This window comes from Danio aesculapii, chromosome 24, assembly GCF_903798145.1.
Source record: "Danio aesculapii chromosome 24, fDanAes4.1, whole genome shotgun sequence".
Lineage (NCBI taxonomy): Eukaryota > Metazoa > Chordata > Actinopteri > Cypriniformes > Danionidae > Danio > Danio aesculapii.
Window position 1 is genome coordinate 31,636,180 of NC_079458.1, and position 12,514 is coordinate 31,648,693.

At 34.6% G+C, this 12,514-nt stretch overlaps 1 protein-coding gene across 1 annotated transcript in view; it reads left to right on the forward strand.

Annotated features, from left to right (window-relative positions):
- The window catches only part of dok6 (docking protein 6), a 144,180-nt gene that overhangs the window by 106,960 nt on the left and 24,706 nt on the right, over positions 1-12,514 (forward strand). Inside the window, 2 exon segments of the mRNA XM_056450139.1 lie at positions 222-360; positions 7,699-7,807. Coding sequence (XP_056306114.1) covers positions 222-360; positions 7,699-7,807 — 248 coding nt within the window.

Below are 12,514 nucleotides of genomic sequence, written 5' to 3' on the forward strand. Positions count from 1 at the left end.
CTGACAAGATGTTTTCATCCTAAATCCAATAGTCCTGATTCTCCTGGTCTGGATATCGATTCGCTGATTCATGAAGGTGCTCAACATTTAACATATGCTTTCTCCTGCAGGCTGCCTTTTAAAGTCCTACTATTACAACCAGAGAGTGAGTTTTGTGAAAAATAATACAAGCTGTTATTGCTTGACAGATGTGTGTGTTTGCGTGTGTTGTTCTCTTCCAGGATGTGTGATACCGGGGAGGGTTTGTTCACGTTTCAGACCAGAGAAGGTGAGATGATCTATCAGAGAGTTCACTCTGCCACGCTGTCGATCGCAGAGCAACACGAACGCATGATGATGGAGATGGAAAAAAGCTCACAGGTAGAGTCAAAATGTACAGAACATAATTCTGTAGATGATTCTCATGTGTTATAGAGTATATGGTTAAATTTACACTTGTGAATTTTCTTTTAACATGGGTTTTTAAAAGCTCCATTAACACTGAGCAAAAAGTATATGTATAACCTTATAGAAAACTGTATATGATTAAATGGTGTTCATTATAAACAACTAATTAAATGGCATTGAGGGAAGAAAACTTTTTTTTTCCATTATTCATATGAGAACAAGATAAAACCTATAAAATGTTACACTCATCGGTCTCTTTATTAGGTACACCCTGTACTGTAGTACAGAGTTGGGCCCTCATTTGCCCTCAGAACTGCCTTAATCCTTTGTGGCATTGATTCAACAAGGGACTGGAAATATTTCTCAGAGATTTTGGTCCATGTTGACATGATAGCATCACGCAGTTGCTGCAGATTTGTCAGCTGGAAATCCATGATGCGAATCTCCCGTTCCACCTCATCCCAAAGGTTCTCTATTGGATTGAGTTCTGGTGACTGTGGAGGGTTCAGTAAACTCATTGTCATGTTCAAGAAACCAGTTTGAGATGATTCGCATGTTATCTTGCTGGAAGTAGCCATCAGAAGATGGGTACACTGTGGTCAAAAAGGGATGGACATAGTCAGCAACAATATTCGGGTAGGCTGTGGCATTGACACGATGCTCAATTGGTACTAATGGGTTTAAAGTGTGCCAAGAAAATATCCCCCACACCATTACACCACCACCACCATCAGCCTGAACCGTTGATACAAGGCAGGATGGATCCATGCTTTCATGTTGCTGACACCATATTCTGAACCTACTATCTGAATGTCATAGCAGAAATCGAGACTTATTAGACCAGGCAACGTATTTCCAATCTTCTATTGTCCAACTTTGGTGAGCCTGTGTGAATTGTGGCCTCAGTCCTGTTCTTATCTGACAGGAGTGGCACCCAGTGTGGTCTTCTGCTGCTGTAGCCCATCCGACTCAAGGTTGGTTGTGTTGTGCATTCAGAGATGCTCTTCTGCATACCTCGGTTGTAACGAGTGGTTATTTGAGTTACTTTTGCCTTTCTATTAGCTGGAACCAGTCTGGCCATTCTCCTCTGACCTCTGGTAGCAACAAGCCATTTGTGCCCACAGAGCTGCCGCTTACTGGATATTTTCTCTTTTTTGGACCATTCTCTGTAAATCCTAGAGATGGTTGTGCGTGAAAATCCCAGTAGATCATCAGTTTCTGAAGCAGCCCATCAGCAGCCCATCTGGCACCAACAACCATGCCACATTCAAAGTCACTTATATCACCTTTCTTCTTCATTCTGATGCTCAGTTTGAACTGCAGCAGATCGTCTTGACCATGTCTGTATGACAAAACTCACTTTAGTTATTTGCTGCCACGTGATTGGCTGATTAGAAATTTGCTTTAACGAGCAGTTGGACAGGTGTATCTAACAAAGTGGTCGGTGAGTGTATGTTTATTATTGACATGTTTATCATAAAATACCATAGATTTAGTATGTATAGCCTACTAATAATAGGTAGCCAAACTGAATTAAATTGGGTACTTATAGGTGCTGGAAATCCTTGAAAATGCTTTTGATCTGGTGTTTCCAAGGTTTAAAAAGTGCTTAGATTTGGAATAAAGTGCTTGAAGCAACTTGAAAGTGTTACTTTCATAATAATTTGTTACTACAGTAACAAATAAATGATAAAGGTTAATAATAATAAATAAGTAAATGGGTAATAATAATGAACTATTTAAATCAAATTAAATAAATATTCTGCTTTTGTATAAAATGGCAACTCGGGAGTCTGTAGCATAATTTGTTTATCTTTTTAACATTTAAGATGCGAGTAAATTACATTAAAGAGAGTAATGTTGGGCTTCAGGCATGAAGCTAAATCTAAATTTTCTCTAGAATACTTTACTATACTGAATACTACAAACAAATAGCATCTGATATAACGTAGTATGAAATATGTGCATTTAAACAGTATAATATACGTATATATGAGAATATGTAATTTGTCAAACTTGTTAAGTTCTTGAAAATTTTGAAAACACATCTGAAAAGTTCTTGAAAAGTGCTAAAATTGGACTTGGAAAAAATGTGTAAGAACTCTGTTTTAAAGCTAACAAACGTCTTTAGATTAGCAACCAGATATTTTGTCCAGTACGTAATTTATGACTCTATAAATTGTGTAGTTTAACTTTTCTGTATATGTATGGCTGTTTGATTTTACATTTTATGTCAAGATAGCCGTGCTATAATATATTGTGGACGTTTGTGATGCATGGGTTCATTCCAGATATTGTTATTATAATGCAGAAAAAAAAAAGAAAATACTCAAGACATTAATTGAAACTGTGATGGGTTTGTATATTTACACTAAATTTTAATATATACTAAGCTAAAAACTAAACATTGAGACACTTTAAAACAAAGAAAACGTTAGGATGGCCTTTTGCCTTCTCTGTTTTTTTTTCACTTGTGGGGATGTCAGAAAAATGAAACAAAACTTAACGCAATCAGAAAAGAAAGAGCAATGATCCAGAAACTAGGGCTGGGCGATTTGGCCCCAAAATCTCAATTAATTGAACAGTTTAACTCCATTATGATTAGTGAATGATTATTTTATTAATTTTTTTATTTTAGTTTTTAATGCCCTCATAGTTCACTGACAAGTTTTGTACACTGAATATGCTCACATATTACAAGTGAGAGATGTTTGAATGAAGAGTGCATCACTTGATTTTAAAATAATTGAAGGAAACACTATCTACTGTCTATGATTCATTATTGAACATCAATGCTGTACAACTGAAATAAAAACTGACATTGCCTGAAACCATAGATATATACACTAGATATCGCATACGGACCCTGAGCATGCGTCAATAGCACCGCCACGTTAGTACTGTGCTCCCAGCACAAATGTCATTCAACCGCACTAGTCAAGACAGTGGCCAACGTGAAGATGCTGGACTTTAGCACTGTGTACGGGTGTAGTAGCGAGCAAACAAAGGCAGAACATTTAGGTAAGATTTCGTTTTTTACGTTTTTATATGTTATGAACTTTTGTGCTAAACAAATAATGTTAGTGATGATAATACAGTCACTTACGACACTATCCACAAGGCAAAGCAGCACCAACTCGTACTAAATACTAGATTGGTTAAATAAAATAAGCAGACAATGCAAAAGATGCTGCGGTGCTAAAAACTTGTATTATTGTAGGTTAAGTGAACGAGTCGTTTATGATGGAGATTCATTCACAAATGAATCGCTCCCTCCATTAGAATGAGAAGTAAAAGCAGGAGAGAGGGTGTCTTTCAGGACACGGATTAGATCAAATTTAACACACGCTCTTTATCGGCAATGCCAGTTCGGTCACTTAGCTTATCCATCAATGTAGAAAAGTGATGTAAAATTATAATTTTCTTAATTAAAAGAAAATTTGCATAATGACCACCGGGAAAACTCCCGATCATAGATATATGTATTTATGTGTATATCTGGCACTGGATGGCCACAGTCCTCCACTGCATCTTGGTCCCGCATTCCTTTCAAAGGAGCGCTACCCTGTACTAAAATGGCGGCTTTATTGACGCATTCCTTCCAATAGACAACAACAGGGTAGGCGACATCTATTGTAAATATCTATGGCCTGAAACCAACAGTCACTTTTTTCTTTTAAAAAAGTGAAAATAAATAACTTGCCACTTTTGGAAACAAAAATAATTATTATTTTCAATGTTTTTCATATTAAAAATAGAAAATAAGCAGCATCTTTTTAAATAAAACAACTATTGTATATCCTGTAATATATTTTATACAGTGCATTTCTTGCACCTTCTGTAAACAAATATTTTAACGTAAATAAATTTGAATGTAATTGAAAACATGCCATCTCAAGGCATCTTTGACGCAGCTCGTCAATGTAGGCTCAAGAGTAGGTCCATCGTACTTGACCAGAAATCAGATGAGGCTGCAAAGTGGCTGCAGAACTATAAATCAGCCTTCTGGAACAAATAAATTGACCTGGAAAAATTAGATCGATTATAGGTTCTGAATGTCCCAGCCCAGCCCTACCAGAAACCCTTAACAGTGAGTGAATGTGAGCAGCCACTCTTAAAAGCTTGTTTATTCTACAGTAAAAAGAAAATTTAAACCAGAACTGTCAAACTAAAATTAACTATGCAACATTTCAAATGTCTCCATTTTCAAGTATAGATGTGTTGAGGTTTTAAAACAAAAGAACACTAGTGTAGATTTAGCTTAAATCCACAACACCATACCTTAAAAAGATGAAAAATATTGCCTGAAGAAAATGTTGAAATTGTAGATCAGTATTGCAGCTTGCCTTTCACTGTACCTATTATGTATCAACTTTTTTTTAGTTGCGTAAATCCAGGTCACAGAATCTAAGAAATGCAGCTGCATCAACTAATTCTGGACTGCACTTCACTACTGGTCGAGTAGCTTCAAAAATGATGCACTTAGTGTATGTGATCCTATAGCTCAGCCAATAGAGCGTGACGTTAGCAACAGCAAGGTCAAGAGTTTGATTCTCAAGAAAACGCATACTTACAAAAAACATGCTTTCAATGCATTTGAAGAAGCTTTAGATGGAAGGAATAATGCATTTATGTAATTAAAAACAGACAGTCAATATCTCCAGTTCTTAGTACATCCTGAATGAAAGTTGTTGTTCATTGTACTGGTGATTTTAAAACTGGTTAAAACCAGTTCTTGACGCTTTTGTTTTAAGCATGTTCAGCTGTGCACATTGATCAGTGTATGACATTGAAGTACTACAAGAGTGATTTATAGAGCATATCGAACCATATTCTCTCTAATCACACTACTTTGAGGTTGCTAAAATGTGAATGTTTTGAATGATTTGGTGAACTGGCTTGACCAGTGCTTGATTATTCAAGAACCAAACATTAATTAGTTCCATATAAAATCAGCTACATCCGTTCAAACTGTGTGCTCTGATGGGGAAGTCAAAACAGCACAAACATGGCCTGTTTTGTCAAAATGAAAATGTTTTCAATGTAAAAATCTTGATGACATTATGGTAAAAGGAAAAACATTATAGTATAGTAAAAAACAAAGTCTTTCAGATCACCACTAAATAAATAAAGGCTGTTCATGACCCCTTTAACAATAGAACTACTAGAATAGCCTCAGCACCCATGCTTACATTCACTTAAGACTGTACCGAGCCAAATTTTTGTTATGCTATATTTTAGGTTTAACAATTTATTAGGGTTTTTAGAGATTGAACAGTTTAGAATTAAGCTCTGAATGTCTGTTGTCATATGTTATGCCATTATCCTAAAAATATTATCTTTTTTGTAATTAGCCTATAATTGTGTACCTCATTATGTTTGGCAAGTGGGAGAGCAAAGTTTGTTTCTCCGCAGTTAAAATTGTGTTATTAGGCACACCTGAAGTAAAGTCATACTTTTGCCATCAGGAAGTTTTTTTGTTAGCAAAATGTTGCTACGCAACAGAGGCACACATATTTAATACATAGAAAATGTATCAGACAGTGAAATACATGTGGTCTAATTAAATGTTATATGGCCATAGAACGTAGAAATACTCAGAACTATTATTTTTGTAATAATAACAACAATAATAATAATAATGATAATAATAATAGCAATGTTAATAAAATTATAACGATGACTACATTTACATGGGCATCAGTAATCTAACTATTTGCCTTAATCTGAATAAAACAATAATATGAATATGATTAAAGTGTTTACTGAGTTGCTTTTTAAGGTTCCTTTCATGATCCCATTTTTCATGTTAGCACGTCACTTTCATGCAGGAATTATATATATATATATATTATATATATTATATATATATATATATGATTTCAAGATGGATTTTAAGATGGATTTCATGTAATTTATTATTTTCCAATGCATTCTAGTCCTCTTTTAAATTTATCTTTAAAATCACTGGAATAAATTATTCAATTAAATTTTAAACTCCTTTTAAACAGTTATTTTGTAGTGCAATGACATTTAAAAATTCTACTGAGCCCAAACTTTTGATGGGTAGTATGTATGTGTATATGTATATGTATATATGTGTATATATATACATATATACATATACACATACATACTACCCATCAAAAGTTTGGGCTCAGTAGAATATTTTTTATCATGTATTAACACTAAAAATCTAATTTAACTTGTGTATTTATTTGTTTGTTGTTCTTAATTGTTTATTTATTATTGAAATGTTCTTGCCATGAAAATAGCCTTGGTTGCTGACATGGCAATAAATAAAAAACATTACATTACTCCAGTCTTCAGAGTCACATGATCCTTCAGAAATCACTCTAAAATAACAATTTTGTTATTATTAATATTATTATTAATGGTAATAGTAATAAAAGCAATAATGGAGTAATAATTCCATTTGAAAATACATACAATAAGTAATAAATAAATATTTAAGAAATAAGTATTTAACTATTTCACTTTTTTTTTACATTTAATAAATGCCATCTTTACGAACAGAATAATTTTATTCAAATTATTAAATAAAATGAATCATTAAAAAAACAAAGAAAACTAAACTGGTTTCCAATACTCTTCAAAATACATTATATTATATATGCAGATAAAAATAAAAATAAATGTTTAGATCCACTTCAGGGTGCGCAAGTGCTGTTTTTTTGAGTGAACTATCCATTTAGATTAGGTTTTGCAGAAACGAAGGCAGATTCACATATTTGCAATCATCCTGAGTTGGAGCTAACATCCACAACAGCTCTGCATCTGAACGGTAAAATGTGATCATGCCACTTTTGCAATCAATGTATCATTGAAAGCACATTTGGGCTTTTCTCCGCACTCCAGCAAGGTTGATGAATCGTTCAGTGGTGCGGGTGGTCTTTTTTTTCCTGCACTGTTTAAACTGCGCTGCCTTGCTGGCAGTGAATCTGTGCTGTCATCTCTAAGGCCTTCAATGGTGGCTGATGAGACTTGACCATATGGCTCTCTGCTCACATCTTCCCATCCAGGACTCCTGCCAGAAATGTTGCTCCTCTCAAATCTTGATCTAGCATCTTTATTCATCCAAATTCTCTTAAAATGCTGCGATAAGTGCTTTATTTTAAAAGGCTGCGGTGACATCACCTGTCATCAGTGATGATCAAAAACAGTCTAATGGAGGTGCTGCTGTTTACTGCCAGCCTCCCTCTTTGAAATCCTCTGTGTAAAACCCTTTCCAAGTGATTTGACTGGAAATATAACCACTGTAACCCAATGATTTTCTGCTCTGCCTCACAGACTCTTTCAAACGAGAGCACATTAACAAAGTCGATATCTCTGCCGCGAAGCGCTTACTGGCACCACATCACGCGTCAGAACAGCGTGGGAGACATCTGCAATTACCAAGGTAAGACGAGCTCTATCCCACTCCACAGCTCAGTGAAAACACGTCTCTGAACGTCTGTCGAATACTTACCGGGGTGACGATTTCATCCAAAGCTCTATTGGGTACATTTATAAATTGGTGCGCTGCACTGACTCCTTTGCTTGCGTGAGCTAAATCAATTCTGCGATTGAGTATAGCATTAATATAGCAACACATTTGTTGTGCCTGTACTCTGCTCTTTTACATCCTGACAGCGTTTCTGGAGTCCTTGAGTAAGAAGTGTTTTGTAAGACGGTTTGAATGCGGGGATGCATTAGTGGAGCTGGAATTCAGACTGGTGGATTTAATTCAGTACTTTAAGTGAACGAAAATTAAGCATGGAAGGTTTCCATAGTGATCTCGAATTAACCAGTAAAGCTGCATTCCGTATAGGGAGTAGATTTGCATAAAATAGCTGATGAGTATGTTTATGTAATCAAAACAGTGGGTTAGCAACACCTTACTGTATTTATGCTTATCAAAAGGTATGATGTTTGGTGCTCTTGTTTACCATAAATGCCAGCAAATAATTTTCATACTGCATTCAGAACTAAAGATTATATACTCTAAACCTTTTGTTGTTGTTGTTTTCTCTGGGATTATCAGGGTAAACACCTATCCAAAGATAGTTTTTTTTTTTTTTCAGATTTTATAGTATACTTTGACAGACAGGAAGTTCTCAAGTTATAACAAGCTAAAATCTGTTTGATGCATGAACACAAACATTATTGGTTTGTTCATGTTAAGCACTCAGATTTAAGGGGGTGTTTACCACGTATGTGCATAAGGTAGAGGAAAATAAAATAAAGTGTCCCAATTTATATTAGGTGGCCTTAAGTACTATGTATTTAAAAAATAATACAATGTACTTGATGTGTTCAGTGTATTAAAGAACACTTCTGGTGCCCTTGATGTGGGATACGGGTAGTAGGGTGTAACGGATCACAACCCAAAGTTCGGAACACACGTGACCCGTGGATGATAACCGTTTTGAACTTGTAGGTTAATCCAACATTTATAACACTTGCAGAGAGATTGCCTCCCGCATCATTCAAATCACGTCTATAAAAGCATTTTGGCTTCCTTGTAAAATCTAATGATGACAGAAAAAGTTTTGGTGGGACATAACTAAATGCTTTTTTAGGTTATTAATTAAAGTTGTTTTCTGTCACTGTTTAGCCTGTATTAATGCAGTCAGGGTAAAGCTGCACAATTAAACAATAAAAGATCGTGGTCTCAATTCAAACCCGCGCAACATGAAAGATAAATGATAATGATTTGCATATTTTATTAATCCTTCGAAGCGCTGCATTTGATCGAGAGAGATTCAGTTTTACACTTTTTCAGTTAGTTACAACCAATTAAATAACACAGAAGTACTGGGAGAACAGTTTATAGTTCAGATATAACACTGATGTTTATGGTAAAGATTAAAATCATCGTTTAATGGAACTTGACGCTGGTAAATGTTGTGTTAATTATATTGTGTAACCAATGGGTGGCGACAAACCATCAAAAGTATGTCGCTGAATGAGTTTTCAAAAATGATCCACCTATAATAAACATGAAGTTTTAAAATTCAATTTTAAAATAGAAAATAAATATGATATGTTGAACAAGATGTTAGATTTTTATATTTAACATTAAGCAAACAGTAGCAAAGATCCTTTTTCGAATTGAATATTTTCCTTTTTTTCAGCTGGTTCTTTCTTGATTTTTATTTTAATAAAATTACAGGTTCTAAGTTATGTTTGTTAAAACCAATGGTTTTTGCAGTAATGTTTTTGTATAAATGGAAAGCAAATGACATTTGTCTCCTCCCTTTTTTGCTTATCCGAAAAATGATCCAATCTGTAACTCAAAAACCATAGTGTGATCCGAACCATAAAATTTGTGATCCGTTACACCAATACAGTGTAGGGTTAGGGACAGTAAAATGTAATTACATGCAGGTTGTTTAATCAAGCATAAGTGTAATATACTGTAAAAAACATGTATTTAAACATTAATTACATTGTAACAAATGAATAATTTCAGTGTAAGTACATATTAGTTAAGACCCCCTAATACAAAGTATACAAATGTACTTGAGTACAAATAGCTTAAATTATAATTAAATAAATTACAAACCGAGCAGATAGCTCTCTGCAACTCGCACATGGTCACCCACTGAAGCTAGGCAGGGCTGTGCACGATCAATACCTACATGGGAGACCATGGGAAAGCTAGGTTGCTGCCAGAAATGGTGTTTGTGAGACCAGCAGGGGCCGCTCAATCTGCGGTTTCTGTGGGTCCTAATGCCCCAGTATATTGATGGGGACTCTGTTTGCTTGTTAAGTGTGATGTCACGCAAAGCGGCTTCTGTGTCCAAGCACTCTATCATGGGGAGACTCAACAAATGTTAATAATAAACGTTTACAAAGCAATGTAATACTTTTCGAAACTCGTGATTGATATATATCTATATCTATATATATAATATATATATATATAATATATATATAATATATATATATATATATATATATATATATATCTATATATATATATATATATATATATATTATATATATCTCAGATGGCCAGAAAGTGATTTATTTTTTTTATAAATTGATAAAATATTGGTGTGTGTGATGCAGCAAGTCCAGAAACTGTTGTTTATACCATGATTTTATATAAAATTCACTTTAATGTGTGATAGGTCTAAAAGGTGGTCATAAATAAATATTTTCCTTATTCAAATTAGTAGTGGCTTGGACCCTGACACAGTATTCCATACTTTACGACTTAACAAGGAGATACTGCACAGTGAGCGCTGTCTTTTGGATGAGACATTAAACCGAGGTCCTGACAATCTGTGGTAGTTAAAAATCCCAGTATGTCCTTCGAAAAGACTAGGGGTTTAACCCTGGCATCCTGGCCAAATTTGCCCACTGGCCTCTGTCCATTATGACCTCCTAACCATCCCCATATCATAATTGGCTTCATCACTCGCTCTCCTCTCCACCAGTCAGCTGGTGTGTGGTGTGCAGTCTGGTGCAATATGGCTGCTGTTGTATCATCCAGATGGATGCTGCACACTGGTGGTAGATGAAGAGATTGCCTCAAAAATGTGTAAAGCGCTTTGAGTGTCCGCAAAAGCACTATATAAATGAAGGAATTTTTATAATAAATCCTACAAAGTAATATTTACAGTAATCAAGTAAAAAATGCTTCAAATCTGTGTGACTATTTATTTTCTTTTGTGGAACAAAGCATGTAGCAGTAGCTTAACAATATTTTCCCTTTACAATGAAAGAGCTTTCTTTAAGGATAATATAGCAACATGGAATTATCACAGTACAAATGACTTACTTGATTGTTTGTTCCAGTTGTAGGAATGGGTTTTAACCACAGCGGTTCGAACTGTAGTTCTGCCGAGTGACAAAAAAATTATCAGTATTGATGGTAAAAAACTGTACATTCTAGTCAAACCATTCTTCTGCAATCTTATGCCAAAAACGGAAATAAGGGCAGTATTAATAGCTTAAAATGTGGGAGAGCGTTAATATTATGTGATTGTATTGTACTGCAATATGGAGAAATTATATGTTGATGTTAAATCAATAATAATTTACAATTACTTGAAAATGAGATGATTTAATGACAATAATTCTCTATGGTTACAACTGAATTAAATACAAATAACTGTATAAAATGTTAAAATATCAAATAAAAACATGAACATAAATTGTACCCAGCTTAAATGTAAAATTAAAGTTACCAGAGGTAAAAGGAGAGAAACAGGGGGAGGGAGAGAGAGACCAAGAGATCAGGCCCAGAAGTTAGCCTGATTGTAGTGGAGTCAGAGAAAATAGACTCCAGAGGAGGAGAGGAGCAGAGCAGGAAAGCGCAGAGACAGAAAAGATAGGCCAGGAAAAAAGCCAGAGCAGCGTTTACCACCTACTTTCTATCTTTCTTGACTGTGACTAAAGCCTAAATGCTGAGACATTCAACTGACCAATCAACATGTGACCACATCGTAAAACCCCCAAAGTCTATACACCAGGCCCTGATCTGATCAGGATCTGCCTTTGGAATTTGTGTGAGCCTTTTTTGATTGCAAAAACATATAAACAACTGCATATGATACTTTTCATTCCTACACAGTTGTGTTATTTTATCCATGAAAAACAAAACAAGAAAAAGTGTATCACAAAAAAATAAAATGATCAGTAAAGTAAATAGTTTAATGGTAAATATTTATTTCTTAGTCTTATGAAGCTACACAACAGCTTTGTGTGAGAAATGGTCTTAATTTAAAACAACAATTTACTGATGATGTTCCAAACCTGAAAAACATAAGAGAAATTGAGCAGAATATTCAAGCTGTTCTTTTCTTTATAATAAGAGAGGATAAACAGTATCAGGAAAAGGATAAATGTACTAAAATCATCATAAATGAGTTTGAGTCATGTACTATTCTTTTAAAAATACAATAACTACTCTGTGCACAGAGCCCAACTGGAGTATCGATCATTATTTTCCTTTTAAATATATTGACAGCAGCACACACCATTTAGTTTCATTGTAAGGAAAAGCAGCTTGAATGTCTGCTATAAATGTCTTCTTTTTTAGCTTGTTTTCATGATTTCTGTAAATAATAACATAATACTCACTGGTGCACAAAACCGTGTTTAAAATAAATCT